The sequence below is a fragment of the Eucyclogobius newberryi genome, unplaced genomic scaffold, assembly GCF_026437365.1.
Source record: "Eucyclogobius newberryi isolate DKJ021-1_F unplaced genomic scaffold, fEucNew1.0.hap1 SCAF_13, whole genome shotgun sequence".
Classification (NCBI taxonomy): domain Eukaryota; kingdom Metazoa; phylum Chordata; class Actinopteri; order Gobiiformes; family Gobiidae; genus Eucyclogobius; species Eucyclogobius newberryi.
Genome location: NW_027315757.1, coordinates 10,071,760 through 10,094,354, shown reverse-complemented (window position 1 = coordinate 10,094,354; position 22,595 = coordinate 10,071,760). Strand labels below are relative to the sequence as shown.

The following is a 22,595-nucleotide window of genomic DNA, read 5'->3' as shown; positions in this document are numbered from 1 at the left end:
TTCACTTATCTATTATGAAGCTTAGCAATAAAAATGCATGTCTTTACATGAATTGTTAGTCCGGTTTAGTCCTGGTTGTGGTGGAAAGTTAAATGGTGTGTTTACTTTTAAATACACTACAGTCACTATATTTGAGAGCAGGTATCTGCAGTTTCTACATTTTTGTACTGGACTTAAAAGTAGTACTTTCTATGTGATGTGAGGGTTTATGTTTTAATACATTCATGGTGACATTCTGTGTAATAGGTTCAAGCTTTGAGTGCACTAAAATATACAGATAACATTCACTACAAACTTTAAGAAATGCAATAAAATAGCTGATTTCGACCAAAGCTTTCCAAAAAATGTTGTCAAAATCCCTATATTTAATGCTTTAACTTTAACAGTTGTTGTGAAATACTGTACATTTAGATTTTTACTAAATTTCTTTCATGTTCATACTATTCATTCATTCATTTTCTAGCGCTTGTTCCCGTTAGGGGCTGCGGGTGACTGGAGCCTATCCCAGTGACTATGGGTCTTAGGCGGGGTACATCCTGGACAGGGACCAGCTCGTCGCAGGGTTTTCTAAATTGGACTGAAATAAATAGCCATATCGGTGTGTATTAACATATACAATAAACAGTCATATATTATTTACTTTTTCTAGATTGCCTGTGTGAAGGTGACCTCTTTGCTCCTGCATTATTCAACAGGCTCAATGGAGGTTGTAGTTTTTGTTCTTTGGTTCGATATCGTCTATTTTGCATGTGTGCGTCTCTCTATTAGCTGTCTCTATGCAGCCATCGTCCCCACTGTTTGGATTGTTCTCCCTTAACTGACTGAGATTAGACTGATTTACAAAAGATGTGCAGCTGCACTGCCCAAGGACAAAAATATGTTTTTCTTTTTCCTGTATTTTAAAATGAGAGATCAAATGAAAAGAATGGATGTATGAACCTAATCCTAAAATTCATGCAGCGTTTCACAGAAAAAGTACAAACAGTAATAAAATACAAAAATATTAAAACAACAACAATTAAAATCAATAGCAAGACAAAGAATCATAAAAGTCTGGTAGAATGGGTGGGTTTATGTTCTTTTTTAAAGGACGATGGTCTCAGTAGGTCTTAGCTCAAAGGCGTGGTCACCACTGGTTTCACATGTTATTCGTTCTGATCTTAATGACCATGTTGGGGCCAACAAATGATCTAATCATGAGCAGAATAAAGAAGTGCTTTGGAAGCAATTAAGCAGTGTTTTTAAAAGTAGCAGCAGTAATAGCAAAGCTCTTCATGATAGTAATTGTAATAGAGTTAATTAATGCAGTAGTTGTTTATGCAGTAACAGAGCACCCTTGAATATTGTGCCATCTGGAATCCTTATCTAGTGTAAACTGGAAAGAGTTCAGAGAAGGGAAGAGCGTTTTGTAACTTACTTGAGCTACAAAGCAGTGTAACATCTATGCTCCAAAATCTGGGGTGGAAAACATGTTGAAGAACATCATTACCAACCAAGTCACAGCAGTGCCACAGTCCAGCCGACCACAGCACCAGACCTAACCACACTGTCCCACAATGCAACACCACCACAGCACCAGACCTAACCACACTGTCCCACAATGCAACACGACCACAGCACCAGACCTAACCACACTGTCCCACAATGCAACACCACCACAGCACCAGACCTAATCACACTGTCCCACAATGCAACACCACCACAGCACCAGACCTAACCACACTGTCCCACAATGCAACACCACCACAGCACCAGACCTAATCACACTGTCCCACAATGCAACACCACCACAGCACCAGACCTAACCACACTGTCCCACAATGCAACACCACCACAGCACCAGACCTAATCACACTGTCCCACAATGCAACACCACCACAGCACCAGACCTAACCACACTGTCCCACAATGCAACACCACCACAGCACCAGACCTAACCACACTGTCCCACAATGCAACACCACCACAGCACCAGACCTAATCACACTGTCCCACAATGCAACACCACCACAGCACCAGAGCTAACCACACTGTCCCACAATGCAACACCACCACAGCACCAGACCTAACCACGCTGTCCCACAATGCAACACCACCACAGCACCAGACCTAACCACACTGTCCCACAATGCAACACCACCACAGCACCAGACCTAACCACACTGTCCCACAATGCAACACCACCACAGCACCAGACCTAACCACACTGTCCCACAATGCAACACCACCACAGCACCAGACCTAACCACACTGTCCCACAATGCAACACCACCACAGCACCAGACCTAATCACACTGTCCCACAATGCAACACCACCACAGCACCAGACCTAACCACCCTGTCCCACAATGCAACACCACCACAGCACCAGACCTAATCACACTGTCCCACAATGCAACACCACCACAGCACCAGACCTAATCACACTGTCCCACAATGCAACACCACCACAGCACCAGACCTAACCACACTGTCCCACAATGCAACACCACCACAGCACCAGACCTAACCACACTGTCCCACAATGCAACACGACCACAGCACCAGACCTAACCACACTGTCCCACAATGCAACACCACCACAGCACCAGACCTAATCACACTGTCCCACAATGCAACACCACCACAGCACCAGACCTAACCACACTGTCCCACAATGCAACACCACCACAGCACCAGACCTAATCACACTGTCCCACAATGCAACACCACCACAGCACCAGACCTAATCACACTGTCCCACAATGCAACACCACCACAGCACCAGACCTAACCACACTGTCCCACAATGCAACACCACCACAGCACCAGACCTAATCACACTGTCCCACAATGCAACACCACCACAGCACCAGACCTAACCAAACTGTCCCACAATGCAACACCACCACAGCACCAGACCTAATCACACTGTCCCACAATGCAACACCACCACAGCACCAGACCTAATCACACTGTCCCACAATGCAACACCACCACAGCACCAGACCTAATCACGCTGTCCCACAATGCAACACCACCACAGCACCAGACCTAATCACACTGTCCCACAATGCAACACCACCACAGCACCAGACCTAATCACACTGTCCCACAATGCAACACCACCACAGCACCAGACCTAACCACGCTGTCCCACAATGCAACACCACCACAGCACCAGACCTAATCACACTGTCCCACAATGCAGCTGTACCTACAGTTGGTAGATTTTAAGAATTAAGATTTGAAGCCCGACTTTGGACACCTTTAAATGTAGGCTAGCAAAACTGTTTCCACCTGACTCAAATGAAGATGCTATGCTTTGGAAGATAACTATTGAAATACAATGATATGATGATATACTGATAAATATATTAGGTATGGCACTTAGAGAAGGGTGAAGTGCAGAGGAGCAGAGCAGGATTTGACAGGAAACTTCCCCCCGGAGCCGAGACACTGGTGCTGGTGGAAATAAAAACCTGAAAGAAAAGAAGACTGTAAATATGGTGCTGGGGTGGAGGAGGGCTGAATGGAGAGATTTGGCAATTAATCAATGTGTGTCTTAATTGTAGCTTTGTTAGGGCTCAAATCCATTAAACTCTTGATTGCTTTTGCAAAGTGTAGACAGTAGATGTCGTGCCATAAAAGCAGGGATGTAACTCTAATCGTAATAGCTGCGGATATGAGTTTTATGAATAGTATAATGTTTGCATTACGGGTCAGCCATAACATTACGACCACTGACCAGCCTGAAATACCACATATTCAGTTTATTTCATTGCAGGTGTACAATTACTATAAACAGTTAGTATTTCTCTTTTAATTTGTAGATTAATACATGGCAAGGAGGTGAACTGGGTGAAAAAAGTGTCCCGGGAGTTTTAGGCAGAGCGGCAACGCAACATTACAGTCATTTCATGTACTTTGGTGTGTTGTTTTTTTAATGTGTATTTCTTTTATGGGAGTGTCTACAGAGCCGAGGCGCGCGGCCGAAACTGCAGCGCTATTTGACCGCGCCATTTTAGACCGCGCCGGGTTAAGGTTAGGGTTAGGATTAGGGTTAGGGTTAAGGTTAGGGTTAGGGTTAGGGTTAGGGTTAGGGTTAGGCATGAGGCTATGGTTAGGGTTAGGGTTAAGGTTAGGGTTAAGGTTAAGGTTAGGGTTAGGGTTAGGCATGAGGCTATATGGCAGTGCCACGGTTCCTGAAACTGCGGGTTAGGGTTAGGGTTAGGGTCAAGGTTAGGGTTAAGGTTAGGGTTAAGGTAAGGGTTAAGGTTAGGGTTAGGGTTAGGGTTAAGGTTAGGGTTAAGGTTAAGGTTAGGGTTAGGCATGAGGCTAGGGTTAGGGTTAGGGTTAAGGTTAGGGTTAGGCATGAGGCTAGGGTTAGGGTTAGGGTTAAGGTTAGGGTTAGGGTTAAGGTTAGGGTTTGGGTTAAGGTTAGGGTTAAGGTTAAGGTTAGGGTTAAGGTTAGGGTTAAGGTTAGGGTTAGGGTTAAGGTTAAGGTTAGGGTTAGGGTTAAGGTAAGGGTTAAAGTTAGGGTTAAGGTTAAGGTTAGGGTTAGGGTTAGGGTAAAGGTTAGGGTTAAGGTTAAGGTTAAGGTTAGGGTTAGGGTTAGGGTTAGGGTTAGGGTTAAGGTTAGGGTTAGGGTTAAGGTTAGGGTTTGGGTTAAGGTTAGGGTTAAGGTTAAGGTTAGGGTTAAGGTTAGGGTTAAGGTTAGGGTTAGGGTTAAGGTTAAGGTTAGGGTTAGGGTTAAGGTAAGGGTTAAAGTTAGGGTTAAGGTTAAGGTTAGGGTTAGGGTAAAGGTTAGGGTTAAGGTTAAGGTTAAGGTTAGGGTTAGGGTTAGGGTTAGGGTTAGGGTTAGGGTTAAGGTTAGGGTTAAGGTTAAGGTTAAGGTTAGGGTTAGGGTTAGGGTTAAGGTTAGGGTTAGGGTTAAGGTTAAGGTTAAGGTTAGGGTTAGGGTTAAGGTTAGGGTTAAGGTTAGGGTTAAGGTTAAGGTTAGGGTTAGGGTTAAGGTTAGGGTTAAGGTTAGGGTTAGGGTTAGGGTTAAGGTTAAGGTTAGGGTTAGGGTTAAGGTTAGGGTTAGGGTTAGGGTTAAGGTTAGGGTTAGGGTTAGGGTTAGGCATGAGGCTATATGGCAGTGCCGCGGTTCCTGAAACTGCCGGGCCATTTGACCGCGCCGCGGCTTTACAACCACGGACTTCTTTTATAGACTCAGTTGCTCATCGTCGTATGATACTACTTAATAATGTCAGCTTGATTCAATAGGTTTGGCATATAAACAAAGAAGAATATTTATTGACGTTTTAAAAAAGTTCATGAGTTCATCCTACCTTTTTTTAGTACAGAATATAACTTAAGTAAGTACTTTTGAGGTAATAAAAACTCCTTTAACCAGATAAATTAAAGATAAATGAGTTTATATCATACAGTGGAACCTTCCAGGCAAAGTAAAAACTGTTTGATAAGAAAATCAGGTGAAGGACCCTCAACTAGAAACCATATATTTTGCTTCATTAAACATCAAACTGACTAATGTTCTGTGGCCCATTTGTGGACCGTTACCTCAAGAACCACTGCTTTGAACCAACCTATTTTAAGTTTAACACATAAAACACAGAACAGACATAAAACAGGACCAGAGAGCGGAATTAATAATAAAAAACAAAATGACATAGACATACACATCAACCAACATAAGAAACACAATCATGAAACAGATTTATTAAAACAAAAGTCCACTTTTGGTCAAATTTGTCCATTTCCAAATTAAGTTTGAATGTGTCTAATGTCTGTTTCCATGTCAGTCCAGTCCTTGATCCTTGGTGATGTTTGTGTCCTTCATTTCCTTGTGATGGCTTTTTTTCTGCCGCCACAAGTAAGTTCGTACGGTATCCATTATTTGTGTCCATGGCAGGAGTTTTGAGGCCCAGATACACAGTTCTAAAATTGAGAGGAATGGCAATGTCAAAAACAGTCTGCAGTGCATTGTGAACTTCAGAGCGACAGGACAGTCCTAAAACACGTGAAAGTGGTTTGCCTCCTGGTGGCGCTGTTTCTACAGCAGTTGGTGATTCCTTGTGTATAATGGACACTTTGACATGGGGTTATGAAAAATGTGATTTTATGGTTCTACACACACTTTCCCACTCTTCATCCGTCAAAACAAGATTATTTTCTCTTTCCCATTTGTTTTCAATACATTTAGTAGAGTAATTGTCCAGATTATAAATGCAATCATATCATTTAGATATTATTCCCCTTGAAAGTTCTGATTTATAAACCCTGATTAAAAAAAAGATCAGGTTTATAACTGTCATTACTTTGTTTAATTTATTGATTATAATATCAAAGCTTTTCATGTGATTATTTCTTTTACAATCTGGTGAAAGACTTTTGTAATCCAGACCTTGAATCTCAGATCAGTTCTATTTGGTACAAAACCTTGGTCATAGTCAACCAGTTTAAGATTTGAACATATTTGTTTCTCCTTCCATGTTGTAAGCACAGATTTAACCCAGGGATTCTTAACTTCCTCCAAATGACTCATCCGTTTATCATCTGCCACTAAGGCCTGTACAGGAACCCCGCCACAACATTAATCTCAACATTTTTCCACTGAGTTTGATATTTTGGGTAACACCAGTAAGTTTGAAACCTACTTTAACATAAACTAAGGCAAAGTACAGCTTCAAATAGGCCCAATATTTGAGCGCTATGGCCCGGTCCGGTCTGTTGAAGATCAATGGCGCAAATTTATACCACTTTGAACAGGACTGTCTTTGAGTAAATAAACCAAACTGAACTAATCGCACTGAAACTGTTCAGAGGGAGAAATGCATGAAACCAGTAAGCTCATTCACAAACTATGCCGCGATCACGCCTCTTGCATCACACGCAGCCTCATCCATAAAGTTTCACCAGCGTCGTTCTACTCACATGGTCAAAGTGTCCTGTGATAATACATCCACCTGACGCAGAGCTCGCCTCCTTTCGTCTCCACCTGCTCAGTCCTCTGTTACTGTGAGTGGTCACACGCTTTTACGCACACACCGCGCTCGGCTCTGTGTTGGCCGCTGCTCTCCGGGACAGGGGCGCTCCCGTCCAAGACCATGCAAATCTGCCTGATCCTGCAGCATTTCAGTTTGCAGTTTGAGGTGAGTCCACCTCAGGTCTCTAGTCAGGGCCGACCCAGCCAAGACAGGGGCTGACGGACCCTTTGTTTAGTATATTTTCAATTCAGCTTTAGAGCAGTGCGCCACTATGCACACACACAGCTTAGAGGAAACATTAGCGACAGTAAGAGGGTCGTGCAGTGGGAGGAGCAGAGTGGGTGTGGGACAGCTCAAATCCAGTTTTCTCTGACAGCATATGTTTTACTGTAGTTTGAGCCAGGCCTGGATCGGGACAGAACTCCCAACATTCTGATATACAAGCACGTGAATGAAGTCATAACAGGGCCAAATGACCGCAGCATTCATTCTGCTCACTTGAATCCTTCACTCCAGTATTCCTCATCTGTCCTGCCCACTGAGGAGGGAGGACCACAGACCAGGAGGGAGGCGTCGTTTTCATTGGAGTTACAACTGTGTAAAATAGACAAGGAGAAAAAATAACTAAATTAGGACAACATGCCTTGACCTCAAAATAGTTTCCTTCCAGGTCACGCTTAAACAAACTTATTAATACATGACAGATGAAGCAGCCCCATGAGCAGGAAGCAAGCTTTGTGGTCATTTGTCTAATTCAGTCAAAACATAGAATAAAGAACGTTATATTTGACTTTACAATATACAAGTTAAATGTTTCTGAATATAAAATATAGGCTATAATTTGTAAATGCAAGACATGTTTCATGTACATGAATCTATCACACCAATGATTTCTCTTTATTACAATGGTAAATTACAAGAGTTATGTTTGTGCACGTTTATTCCCACAACAGTCTAGACCAGTTTAGACTTGACTTCTAGTCAGTTGGTAGGTATCTTTGCTTATTGTTACTTCTTTCCTGATTGCACAAGGCCAATTGTGAAATAGAAGTGTTTGGGAATCCCATTTGTCTTCCAACTATCTATACATTTGAGACTCAAAATGATGCATATTCTACAAGAAGCTGAAATCTATAAGTGAATGGTGAAATAAACAAATTAATCAAACTAAATAATCTATTGAGTTTGCATTTTCAACTGAACTGTTAAAACAAAGATTAAAAACATGCAATTAGTCAGACATTTGATAGCTTTTTGCAGTGTTCTCATAATTATATGAGACCTGCTAAACCGCACAATACAAAAGGATTCTCATGGATATTTACAACTTTTACATTTATTGTGCATATGACTTTTTAAATGTAATGTCTCTTTGTCTTTCTAATTATTACCGTTACATGTTACACTTTCATCACTGTTTTACATCAGTCAAGTGGCTGTTTGTGAAGATAAGCAAACATTCTCCTACTTCCATACACAATTGCAGTCTAAATCAGCACTTTTTTAGTCTGAAACATGACACTGACGTTGCATACCAGGACATGTCTCTCCCTGTACGTCCCGCAAACATTTTCTATGGACTGGGTTGACTGAGGACAACTGCTTGAGCCATCAGCATGTACACGGTTACTCCGCCCCCAAAAGAGAGAGTGTAGAGTATTCCAATAACACTCTGAACCTAGCAGTATTGTTTCATTTGTCATCTTGGTTTTACTGAGGGTTTGAGAAATGGCTTCTTTGAGGATTCAACATTGCTTACTTGGGATCTTATGTCTTTTTCCTACTCTCAGTATAGCAGGTATGACCATTCATGTATAAATCATTGTCTGCTTTAATATTCTCCTCCTAATAGTGACTTAACTACTTTTTTGCTTTCAGGTGAGATTGAACTGTACACCGATCATAAAGTCGTGGCAGTATGTGGACAAACAGTGGAGCTACCATGCAACGTACTTGCAAAAGATCATGCCGATATTGATATCAAAAGCTTGACCTGGATGATGTCGAAAGATTATTGTGACTACACGATGACCAACCAAAGTGGCCCTGGTTTTAAATGTCAAAAGTTGAGTTACTCTAAGCCCGTTGGAAGAATCTACAACTACACCCTGAGCATCTTCAACATACAGCCAAAAGACCAGGGCACCTACCACTGCAAACTGCGCTCCAAAGAAGGGGTGGCAAATGGCAAGACCATCGTTCGAGTCCAACGTAAGTGTTTCTTTGAGGAAAGTACATTTTAAAGCTTTATTTGTACATTGTAAGTCTTAGTAGAAGTGATGACATACTTTTTTAGTTGCGATTAACCAATTTACTTTTTTTGGGCCCTACTCTACTCAATGAAAAAGTATTTATGCTCACTTTTTGTGTGTGCGTTTTTTATCGTAAAATAATATTATACTATTATACAATGTTTTTTTAAATTAATTTTCTGGAAATGCCAGAATGTGCACTTTGTAAAACAATAATACGGTACAATATGGAACATCCAGTTAGTCACTCAATCCATTTTTAATTACTTACTCAAGTACTTTATACTTGAGTGATTATGTATATGGATCAATGCTTATTGTTCACTGCTGAGGTCATATACAATTTTCTGATTGGGACAATTAAAGTGCGAATGACAAGTTTTTATCATTTTATAATTTTGACTTTATTTTTACCTCTCCTTGAACCGACACCTTAACGTGGTGGAGGGGTTTGAGTGCCCTAATGATCCCGGGAGCTATGTTGTCGGGGGCTTCATGCCCCTGGTAGGGTCTCCCAAGGCAAACAGGTCCTAGGTGACGGGTTAGACAAAGATCGGTTCAGAAGCCCTCTATGATGACAACAAGAACAAGGCAGTTTACGTCGCCCGGATCGGCGTCACCGGGGCCCCATCCTGGAGCCAGGCCTGGGATGGGTGCTCCATGGCGAGCGCCTGGTGGCCGGGTCTTACCCCACGGGGCCCGGCCGGGCAAAGCCCGAAAGAGCAACGTGGAGCCGCCCTCCCGTGGGCCCACCACCCGCAGGAGGATCCATAAGGGGCCGGTGCAGAGAGATCTGGGCGGCAGTCGACAGCAGGGGCCTCGGCGACCAGATCTCCAGACACAGAGACTAACTCTGGGGACATGGAATGTCACCTCGCTGGGGGGGAAAGAGCCTGAGCTTGTGCGGGAGGTTGAGCGATACCGACTAGATATAGTCGGCCTCACCTCCACGCACAGTTTGGGCTCTGGAACCCATCTCCTCGAGAGGGGCTGGACTCTCCACTTCTCTGGTGTTGCCAGCAGGGAGAGGCGGCGGGCTGGTGTGGGCTTGCTTATAGCCCCTCAGCTCAGCCGCCACGTGTTGGAGTTTACCCCGGTGAACGAGAGGGTCGCGTCCCTCCGCCTTCGGGTGGGGGACAGGTCTCTCACTGTTGTGGCGGCCTACGGGCCGAACAGCAGTGCAGCGTACCCGGCCTTCTTGGAGTCCTTGGGAGGGGTACTGGACAGTGCACCGACCGGGGACTCCGTTGTTCTACTGGGGGACTTCAACGCCCACGTGGGCAATGACAGTGACACCTGGAGAGGGGTGATCGGGAAGAACGGCTTCCCCGATCTGAACCCGAGCGGTGTTCAGTTATTAGACTTCTGTGCTAACCACGGATTGTCCATAACGAACACCATGTTCAAGCACAAGGGTGTCCATCAGTGCATATGGCACCAGGACACCCTAGGCCGGAGGTCAATGATCGACTTTGTTGTCGTGTCATCAGACCTCCGGCCGCGTGTCTTGGACACTCGGTTGAAGAGAGGGGCAGAGTTGTCAACCGATCACCACCTGGTGGTGAGTTGGATCCGCTGGCGGAGGAGGAAGCCGGACAGACTTGGCAGACCCAAGCGCGTTGTGAGAGTCTGTTGGGAACGTCTAGTGGAGCCCTCTGTCAGTAGGGTATTCAACTCGCACCTCCGGGAGAGCTTCTCCCATGTCCCGGGGGAGGTTGGGGACATTGAGTCCGAGTGGACCATGTTCTCCGCCTCCATTGTTGATGCGGCTGCTCGGAGTTGTGGTCGCAAGGTCTCCGGTGCCTGTCGTGGCGGCAACCCCCGAACCCGGTGGTGGACACCGGAAGTAAGGGATGCCGTCAGACTGAAGAAGGAGGCCTATCAGGCCACTCTGGCTTGTAGGTCTCCGGAGGTCATCGACGGGTATCGGCAGGCCAAGCGAGCCGCGGCTCGTGCTGTCGCAGAGGCAAAAACCCGGGCCTGGGAGGAGTTCGGGGAGGCCATGGAGGAGGACTATCGGTCGGCACCAAAGAAATTCTGGCAAACCGTCCGGCGCCTCAGGAGGGGAAAGCAGTGCCTCACCAACACCGTTTACGGTGCGGGTGGAGGCCTGCTGACCTTGACTGGGGATGTCGTCGGACGGTGGAAGGAATACTTTGAGGATCTCCTTAATCCCTCAGTCACTTCTTCCGAAGAGGAAGTAGAGACCGGGGACTCGGAGGCTGGCTCATCCATCACCCAAGCTGAAGTCACTGAGGTTGTTCGCAAACTCCTCGGTGGCAGGGTTCCGGGGGTGGATGAGATCCGCCCTGAGTACCTAAAGTATCTGGATGTTGTAGGACTGTCTTGGTTGACACGTCTCTGCAACATCGCGTGGCGTTCGGGGACCGTGCCTCTGGACTGGCAGACCGGGGTGGTGGTCCCTCTGTTCAAGAAGGGGGACCGGAGGGTGTGTTCCAACTACAGAGGGATCACACTCCTCAGCCTCCCGGGTAAGGTCTATTCCAAGGTACTGGAGAGGAGAATCCGATCGATAGTCGAACCTCGGATTCAGGAGGAGCAGAGTGGTTTTCGTCCCTGTCGTGGAACACTGGACCAGCTCTATACCCTCCATCGGGTGCTCGAGGGCTCATGGGAGTTTGCCCAACCAGTCCACATGTGCTTTGTGGATCTGGAGAAGGCTTTCGACCGTGTCCCTCGGGGTGTCCTTTGGGGGGTGCTCCGGGAGTACGGGGTCCGGGGGCCTTTGCTCAGGGCTGTCCGGTCCCTGTATGACCGGAGCAGGAGCTGTGTTCGCATTGCCGGCAGTAAGTCAGACCTGTTCCCAGTGCATGTTGGACTCCGCCAGGGCTGCCCTTTGTCACCGGTTCTGTTCATAATTTTTATGGACAGAATTTCTAGGCGCAGTCAGGGGTCGGAGGGTGTCCGGTTTGGGGACCACAGGATCTCATCTCTGCTGTCCCACCGGGAAGAGGCCCCGGGGAAGACCCAGGACACGCTGGAGAGACTATGTCTCTCGGCTGGCCTGGGAACGCCTCGGGATCCCCCCGGAGGAGTTAGAGGAAGTGGCTGGGGAGGGGAAGTCTTGGAGTCCCTGCTCAGACTGCTGCCCCCGCGACCCGGCCCCGGATAAAGCGGCAGAAGATGGATGGATGGATGGATGGACTTTATTTTTAGCGGGATAAAATCTGTTGTAAATATAAATGATAGTTTAACAGCAATCAAGTAGCAGTTTGTGAATAAAAGTGTAAAATATGTTTATACATTTTCAGGAAGTAGAGCAGAGTTATAAAAAATAATAATAATAATAACTTTTATTTATATAGCGCTTTTCAGTGACCCAAAGACGCTGAACATAATAAAAAAGGGGGGGGTATTTACAGACAGGGGGGACAACACGTACAGAACACATTAATATACAGATAAAATGAACAAGACAGAAGAAGTAGAGAGAAAAAGATGGGGATGAAAATGTCATGGAATTAGACATACACCGATGCTATTCCGTAACACATCGAGAACACAATTCAACCTAGAATATGAAACGACAAAGAAACATCAGACATTTGTGTGGCATGCATGGGAGAAAACGCGGGGACTGTGTCAGCCAGGCCGTTGTAAGGAGCCTGGCTGACCCTCCTGCGTCTCACCCCCGCGTCTCACACCGTTTTTTCCCATGCTGGTTGGTTTTATTAGATATTCTGGAATAGGCGGGTCACATTTCTCATTGGTCAGCCTCATATCAAGGCACTTGGTATTTTTCCGTAGAGATAAAGCCTGCAAGGGGGGGTGCAACTCCCCCCCCGGGGCAACATTCTTTGGCCCATCTTTATGATACCTTCACAAACAAATGCAGTTTGTCACACACCCGTTCTTCTCTTAGACTAATGATGCAGATAAAATATCACTATTATGCAGATAAAATACATCACAGAAATATACTCATATATTCACATTTTATCACAGTAACAGGGGGTAGAAGAGTAGGCAATGGGGTAGAGGAGGCTAGGGGTAGGGGAGGTCATAGGCTTGGGTGAAGAGGTATGTTTTTAGGCGGGATTTGAATGTTGTGAGTGAGGGAGAGTGGCGGACAGGTTGGGGGAGGGAGTTCCAGAGTCGGGGTGCTGTTCGGGAGAATGCTCTGTCGCCAAAAGTTTTGAGTCGGGATGTTGGTGCAGCCAGGGTGAGAGAGGAGGAGGATCGGAGAGCTCGGGAGGGGCGGTGGGGGATGAGGAGGTCAGACAAGTACGGGGGGGGGCAAGGTGGTGAAGAGCTTTGAAGGTGAGGAGGAGTATTTTAAAGTTTATGCGCTGCTTGATGGGGAGCCAGTGGAGAGAGCGGAGAACGGGAGTGATGTGATCACGGGACCGGGTGTGGGTGAGGAGGCGGGCAGCGTCACCTATCCGACACTGCCTCACCTGCCAGGTGAGGCAGTGTCGGATTTTGGCGATGCGGCGGAGGTGGAAGTATGAGGTCTTGACGATGTGGCTGACATGGGGAGTGAAAGAGAGGGTGGGGTCTATGATGACATCGAGATTGCCTACCAGGGTGGAGGGGGTGATGGTCGAGGTGTCGAGGTCTGAATATTGTTTATATCACACGACTCCGAAACAGAACAGTTTTGCACAGTTTACACAGAACAAGAGTGTTTTCATATATTTGTACTTAAGTAATAATAATATCTGAAATAGGAGGAGTTTTGGCCCGCTGCACAGCACGGTTGTTTGGTAACAGTCAAGGAATTTCCTAGTATTATGCAGTAATTTGCATTTAGGAAATTAAATTGCTAATTTGGGATGCAATTTGTAACATTTTTAGCTAAATCAATACATTGAATTTAATTAAAAATACATTTAATTATCAAAGCTTTGGTCAAATTCATAGTCATAGCCACTTTATGGTTGAGGTAAACTTTATTGACATCTTTTATTGTCAGTGGGGGAACTTGTCAAGACTCATCTTCAGACCTCGAGCTAGGATTGGTCAAGAATACTTTCACTGGAGGATGTTAGCTGGAGTACCTTTTCATTTGACTGTTACTGTACTGTGTTTATTCATATTCTCTGTATTTTAGAGTGCCTTGGTAACTCGAGCTATCATGTGACTTCCACTGAGGCGACGTGCACATTCGAAGATGTCTACCCCGCACCAATAATCCACTGGACCCAGGGTTACAATAACTACACAAACCAGCAAAAGTTGAACGTAACCGTGACTCCAGAGGGAAGGTTCACTGCAGTCAGCACCATCAAGCTGGGGACGAAGAAGAACCCAGAGTCGATCTGTTATCACTGCAGTCTGTTTCTGGTCCTGGAAAATGCGGAGAACGATAACGAGACAGAGTTTTATTATATGAGGTCTGAGAGCTTCGCAGGGGGGCACAAGCTCATGGGACACTGGTTTGGCGTGATGCTAGCGATGGTTTTAGGGGTTTTACTTGCTTAATCTCCAACCAAGGACAATTTAGACCATAAGATTTGGCTTTCAGAGTAGTGCTAGATCTAAAGCTCAAAGTCAAGATTACTAGGTTAATCAATAATCGTTACATCAGGTCACAATATAAGTATTTTTTGTTCAATAAATAGCTAAAAAAATATACCTAAATGTAAAGACCTTAATTTTATCTGGCTGTTTTTGTCACAATTTTATTGTGTTTTTCAGAAAGTTACATTTTGTAAATCCCAAACTTGAGGAACAGAAACACTTTAGACCACGAGAATGAAAGAAACTTAAACATAAAGATCGTCAAATAAGTGTTGCTTAGTATATAAATTAAATTGTGCATTTGTGTGGTCAACAGTTATTGCAAGCTAACTGTTAAATGCTCTAGACTCTTCATGTCACAGAATTTACAACCTTTAACAACTGCACTTCTTGCATTTGACTTTCCTCTCATTGAATTAATTCATATAAAACAGAGGCTAATCAGTATTATCTCTCTGTGCTTTTAGTTCAGTCTATACTCTTATTTACTTTTAGTGACTGGGAGTGCCTCAAGGGTCTGTGCTGAGCCCATTCAATTTCATCATTGATCTGAATGACACCATTTATGCTTCTTGTTTTAGTCGGAAACGATGACAGTCTCCTGTATATTTGGCATTCCCATGTATTTGAATGTACAAGAATCAACTTGATCCACACAAACAGGCTTTTATGGGCTCGGGTTGAATGAGGCTTGTGAAAAGAGTTTGTACACGCCCTAAAAACGAGAGAGAAAGACGAATAATTGTCATAGTTGCACCTGATTTGGACTAAGGCAGGCACAAGTGTAGGTGAGCCATAATTCTATTCCATTTTCTTTAGAGACAAAATTTTGAAAAATGTTTCTTATTTTCCTAACATGAATATGAAGAAGTAGAGGAAGTTTTTATATATATATATACATAAATCTATTACAGTCATGTGTAAAAGTCCATCCATTTTCTACCGCTTGTTCCCTTTCGGGGTCGCGGGTGACAGGAGCCTATCCCAGTGACTTCGGGCCTTAGGCGGGGTACACCCTGGCCAACTTGTCGCAGGGCCAACACAGAGACATAGACATTACAGACAGTTCACACTCACATTCATTCACTAGGGCCAATTTAGAGTCACCAATTTTACCTAACACATGCATGTCTTTGGACGGTGGGAGGAGCCGGAGAACCCGGAGAGAACCCACGGTAACACGGGGAGAACATGCAAACTCCACCCAGAGAGATCATGTGATGTTGGTCTGGTCCGGGAATCGAACCCATGATCTCCTTCTTGGGAGGCAAGAGCGCTAACCGCCTTTGCCACCGTGCACCCCTGTGTAAAAGTCATTAGTTATTATTGTTGACAAATTATAAACCAAAAGGATTTACAGAAAGCTGAAAAAAAATATATGTATATATATATTATTATCCTATTGGAGTTTGGTCTGTATTTGTTTCATGTGAATCCAAAGCAGTTGAATAGTAGAATAGTTTTGTCATTTCATCTATATCAGACAATAGTTAAGATGTAATTTGACATCTTTCGGGAATAACTTCCATCTTCTTCACACCAACCAACACGTGGGATTCATTCATACCGAGAAAATTCAAGATTTGTATCTAAGCCAACTAAAATATGACAAAACTGTTAAAAAATATTCCTTAAATTCTTGATCATATCTTACAACATTCATTGGTTTAGCAAATAACTTTACATTCCAGGCCAGGTCACAACACATCCACCATTGTTAGAAAACCTAATAAACATGTGGGCTGCTATCCAATAAAAACAGATCATCATTGACTAATCCTTACAGTTAGTCTTATTGAGAAAAGAAAAGGTTTAGTATTTCAAAAGGATTACAGACAAGCCTGGTTTCCCACAGACATAAGTCTAAGGCTTGTTGACTTACATAGACGCATAGGCAAACTTGTAACGTACATCAGGTCACGCCTTGTGGCATAGAGAAGTCTGCTGAAATCATCTATGCTATGCTATGCTATGCTATGCTATGCTATGCTATGCTATGCTATCAAGCTATACATATTTTGGGTGCAATTATTAATATTTAGTCATACTTCAGTACTTCTGCATTTCCAAATAATGAGCCAGAAACTTGGTGAGGAGGCAAACCACTCTGCCAGCACTATCAACATGAAATTTGGGTCAAATGTGACACTTCCTCCCATACGCCACCTGCTCGTCTGCATTAAATAAGTTCTTTTTTGCACTGATTGAAGTGCAGATGTATTTAACTGGGCTTGTGACGTAACCTGTCCTTGGAGATTTAATGGTTTAATGGTATACTGTGTAACATTTTAGGCAAAGCAGGTGATGGACCGTACACACTTCTTCTTTTTACGACCAGCAACAAAGGAAAAACAAATTAATTTACCTTATGAATTAGTTTAGGCTTGTAAAAGTGAACATTCTCCTACAGTAATGCACTTTCTATTGGCTTGTAATCTTTATTTCTTGAAACGATATCATCGTTTCATAGGAAAGATGACATCGGAAACGATGTCATCATTTCATGGAAACGATGACAGTCTCCTGTAATTCGATGTATTTGAATGTACAAGAATCAACTTGATCCACACAAACAGGCTTTTATGGGCTCGGGTTGAATGAGGCTTGTGAAAAGAGTTTGTACACGCCCTAAAAACGAGATAGAAAGACGAATAATTGTCATAGTTGCACCTGATTTGGACTAAGGCAGGCACAAGTGTAGGTGAGCCATAATTCTATTCCATTTTCTTTAGAGATAACATTTTTAAAAATGTTTCTTATTTTCCTAACATGAATATGAAGAATAGAGGAAGTTTATATATATATATATATATATATATATATATATATATATATATATATATATATTGTAATGGCAGAAAATGGGTCATGTCGTGTCATTCTAATGTTGTTTTAGGCCATGACATGTCACAGATTTAACATCTGTGTTGTTCTCCTGTGTGCAGATGGGATAAGAATATGAGGTCCTGATTATACTGAATATCTACTGTCCGGCGCCTCTTAATCATCAATTAATGCGTCAGGACCGGATTCAGTGGAAATGGTCTTTGATTAAACCTCTGAAGAGAGAGCTGGAACCGTCACAGACGTGATAGTCTGGTCTATCTCTTTTTGAGCTGATTTGGGTTGTGATTATGTTATGTTTGTTACCACCTATAAAAGGTGTACTTTGTAAATTGTAAAGTTAGGTAGGGACAGAACGAACTTGTCTTAGGGTGAGAGAGGGTGTTTATCCACTGTGCACGTGAATAAACTTCCACCTTTTGAGAGAGACCGAGAGACTCTGTTTCTGCTTCAAGTTATTGCCTGGTTACTCTTTACTTGATCATTGTTTACAGGAAACTGCCGTAACAATATACAGTCAGGTGTAAAAGTAATTAGTTATTATTGTTGTTATTATTGACAAATTATAAACCCAAAGGATTTACAGAAAGCGAAAAACATACAACAATTTGAAGAAACCCAATACTGTATATATTCTTATCCTAATGGAGTCTGTCATCTTTTTGTGTGTATTTATTTCATGTCAATCCAAAGCAGTTGAGAACAATGGCTTCAATGACGTTTCAACTTTTTGGCTTACTTGGAATCATGTGTCTTCTTTCTACACTCAGTATAGCAGGTAAGATACATCTGGATACAGTTTTATTTTTCTCATCCCATTATTGCAATAACTAATCTTTTTTTTCATTCAGGCGGTCTTGAAATGTACACCATTCCTAAAATTCTCGCAACCTGTGGTGAAAATGTGACTCTAAAATGTGACATCACAACAGATAGTGCTCTTGACATCAAAGAATTTAACTGGAAGGAGAAGAAAGACATTTGTGACTGGGGCGTGGAGAAAAATCGAACTGACATGGCATGTGCAAACATGACCTCCAAGAACAGCTACAACTACACCCTGAGCATCTTCAACATACAGCCAAAACACAAGGGCACCTACCACTGCAAACTGCGCTCCAAAGAAGGGGTCAAAAATGGCCAGACCATCGTTCGAGTCCAAAGTGAGAACCGTTTTTGCTATATGCAGTTTAATGGTGTTTAACTTTTCTGGTGGAAGTCTCTCACCTTCTTATCTCCATGGAGATTGCTTTGCTTTGACCTTGTCTATCTCCATGGAGACAAGCAGGTAACCCCACCAGGTAAAGTCAGAGGTCAGATCTGTAGAGAGGTAATGTTTTCAGTAAGAATGCATGTTTTTCTTTTTCTTAATGCCAGTGGAGCATTCCAGGCAAAGCAATAGTGTCTCTGCTTCGTGCTGGAGACAAGCAGGATCCCACAGAGAGGGACATAGTGCACCTTTAATGAGGGCTGAAGGGTTTCATCAGAAATATCTATGTGCAATACTTCGAACAAATGCATTCATATTTGTGACGGACATTCCATATGAGGTAGAAAATGTACATTCCGAAGCATTTTTTAATAATCTATTCCTCTGTATACTTTCATATGAAACAATGTGTTTCGTTCATATGTTTATGTGTTTATATGCAATGGCAGTAAACAAGCCTTACAGAATGCTGTACAGAAGAGGTGTCTAAACTTTTTTCACCGAGGGCCACATTTTGAAACTTAGCAGAGGGCCACAAACAACCTGACAATGTCGAATTTGTCCAATGACAGTGAATCTTTCGAAATGTTGCATTTGACATGGTTTTGATGAGCCTCCAAACCTTTAATACGACTTGGAACAACAAAGGAGTGGACATCTTTGTAAATAAGTTGATAATTGGATGTGAAAATGTGAAAATAGCTTACTTTTGAGAAAATATAACCAGACCCATGGCCCAGTGCATGTTGCAAACAGCAGAGAGGAGATCTTGTTGTCCCTAAATGGGGCACCCTCCGACCCCCGACTGTGTCTAGAAAGTGTCCATAAAAACAATGAGCAGAACCTAGACACAGTTTTACCCTAATAACTGCGGTCATTGTGTTTAGCTGATTGCTAACTGAAACTGCAAATTTGATTCGACTCAATAAATGTTCAAGGTCAGTAGTTAGTTGATTGAGAGTTTGTTTGGTGATCTGAAAGTCGTTTGTGGGATTCCAAGCCCCACCGGTGGATAATGCTGTTCTGTCCTTGGGCAAGACACACTGACGTATATTATGTGATTGTGAACAGTTTCTTGATGTAAAACGTTAAATTGTATGTAACCTTTGACCTTTTTGGTATTTTTCAGAATGTGTTGGTCAAACATCTGTCAGCGTGTCTTCAACTGAGGGGACATGCGTATTCGAGAACATCTTCCCCAAGCCTGTAAAGGTCATGTGGAAGCAGGGATATGAAAGCATCTTGGATTTGTCCACTAACGTGACAGAGAACACAGACGGACTGTTCACTGCTGTTAGCACCGTCAGGCTGAGGAAGGACCCATTGCACAAAGATCCATACAACTGTTCGCTCCTTGTGCCCACTGAAAATGAGATGAATCAAACAACGGTTGAGGTCGTTCGATTCTTAACCTTTGCTGGGGGAGAGAACCTCATCGCGCACTGGTTTGGTGTGATGCTTGCATTGGTTTTAGGCATGTTCATGGTCCAAGCGTAAGGCAAGATACAAAAGTAAAAGAAAGTACAGAAATAACATCGCCATGGAAACAAGCATGTGGACCCTCCAACAGGAAAGCTTCAAGCAACAATCAGTAGTTTAATGTTTGGAGGCGCAGTGCCTTATAAAAGCCTCTGGAGGGCAGCACATACTCTAGTTTGGGCAAGTTGAGTGTGTAATTCAGTTACTTGTGTTTAAACAAAAAATATTTATTACTGACATTGAAATGTTTGCAGTAATATTTGATTGATACATGATTGGAGTATATGTGTTTTTGATTGCAACATAGACTCACATATTATTGTAAATTTTCTTATTTTATGTGAAGCTTGAAAATAAAGTAATACAATGATCACATGCCAATAAATATTAGCTTAACAATATGTTGAATGATAATTAATTGATAATCAAATTTGAATAACCAATGTACACAATTGTGGATACTTTTGGCAATGTGTACTAATGTGATTAAGCTGATTATATACTAGTTTAGACCTGTAGCCAGACTCAGAAGTGTCACTGGTGTCACTGTGATGTGTCTGTCTGAGGAAGGAACTGCCATAAGAGACTCGTATATAATTATATCAGAATACCTAATGAATGTAATCGGACAATTGAGAAGTTGAACTTTAATAGTAAAAATATGCTTGTTTTACTCATAAATCGGTGTAAAAAATTATACAATGCGAATCAAATTAATGAATAGTTTTAGGAAGTCCTTGATCATTATCAGAACTAGTAAAATAGTAATATAAAAATAACTTTTATCAATATGTAATACTAGTGTATAAAAAGTGTTTTTTTATCATTGTGGTGTCGAAATCAGCATCACGTAGCCTTTTCCGTAGAATTGAAATCGAGTTTGAAACAACAATACCGTCTGCAGAATAAGCTTCCAGAGCAAACTAACAATCAATAGCGATCCATAGTAAAGATCCTATTCATTGATACAACATATGGTATCCTTGTTAAGATAATGACAGGGAATTGGTCAGCACACTTGATTGAAGAGCCGATGAAACCAGCGTGACAAAGGAGAACAGCTTGACCCCTACAGAGGTCCACAACAGAGGGCTGATGGAAAACACGACACACTTGGACAAGGTTCTGAGGTGGAAGTGAATCACAAAACACAGGAAATCAATACTAGGCAAGTCGGCAGAACAAATCAATAAATTATCTCTGTAATGTGATGCAAAAACAGTTATTCCTGGTTAATTTATTTGTTGCAAGTGACGTGTGATGAGGCAAACAGCTGGTGTCGAGAAGGCCATCATAAAAGGTGCACAATTTATGTTTTCTTGTAAAGGCTCCACCTGCCACCGTAAGAACTGACCTTTGGGCTCTATCTATTGGTTGCAGAGGTAATTACATGAGAGACAGTGTTGCTAAAAAAAAAAACATAATATCTGAGTCAAAAATTCCGTTTGATGGTTTATTTTGTGCCAAAAAATGAAAAGCCCATTGATGTCACAAACTCCAGTTTCTGGGTTTGTCTTTGCTGCACAGGTGTTGCCCATTCAGCAACCACACACCAAATGACTGGCAGCTAAAATGGCCCCGCTTTTATACACTTATACCCCTCACAAGGCCATTACATAACTCGCCAAAAATACAATTACAAAAAGAACACAATTTTCCCCAAACTAACCTCAAAAATATTTCCAAGATTATTCAAAACTTCACTCAATGAATGGACACTCATACTAAGAGTAAATATTTATGTTCACATGACCATTCATACCGCACGTAACTGTACAATATAATGCAACACCATACCTTTGCATCTGTTTGGCCAATCAGCGGGAGTTACCTATGCGGAAGTTGACAGGAGCAAGGAGTAGGCTCCCGCCAAGACCAAGTATGCATCCTGGGTCCCACCGAATTGGAAAAATGTAACTGTACAGATCGACCTGGGGAGAGTGAAAGGTAAATGTGCTTGTTTAGTGACATATAAACATTTCCCAGCAGGAAAAACACATGGTGTGCGTGGGCGCCGCGCAAAAAAGATACGGGAGCATACGGTGCGGTGCCCTAGGTTCCGGAGTAGGCAGCTCCGTCACAGACAGAAACAAATGCTAACTTTATGCAGATTTTATGGCAGAAATGCTCAGAACGAGTCAAACAACGATTTGTGGACTTAAAAACAGTACATAAGATATTGGAGCTCTACCTATGATGTCACAAATCTGGGAAATTCAGAATGGAGTGTTTTAGACGTTTTAGACTTTGAATGCACAATTAACAATACTGTATCACGGTTAAAACATGTTTTAAATTTGCACAATGTGTCCTTTAATCCCATATACTGTGGAACATTTCAGGCAAAACAATAAC

At 42.9% G+C, this 22,595-nt stretch overlaps 2 protein-coding genes across 2 annotated transcripts; both read left to right on the top strand.

Annotated features, from left to right (window-relative positions):
• Positions 1–8,676: 8,676 nt before the first annotated feature.
• LOC140357935 (uncharacterized) lies at positions 8,677–14,676 on the top strand. Its single transcript, XM_072442522.1, has 3 exons — positions 8,677–8,769; positions 8,850–9,182; positions 14,298–14,676. The coding sequence occupies exons 1-3, from the start codon at positions 8,700–8,702 to the stop codon at positions 14,666–14,668; spliced, it is 774 nt and encodes a 257-aa protein (XP_072298623.1). The 5' UTR covers positions 8,677–8,699; the 3' UTR covers positions 14,669–14,676.
• A 2,679-nt stretch (positions 14,677–17,355) lies between these two features.
• On the top strand, positions 17,356–20,617 carry LOC140357936 (uncharacterized). The gene is made up of 4 exons (XM_072442523.1): positions 17,356–17,408; positions 18,248–18,329; positions 18,403–18,714; positions 19,891–20,617. Exons 2-4 carry the CDS (start codon positions 18,257–18,259, stop codon positions 20,256–20,258), a joined length of 753 nt encoding a protein of 250 aa, XP_072298624.1. The 5' UTR covers positions 17,356–17,408; positions 18,248–18,256; the 3' UTR covers positions 20,259–20,617.
• Positions 20,618–22,595: the final 1,978 nt, after the last annotated feature.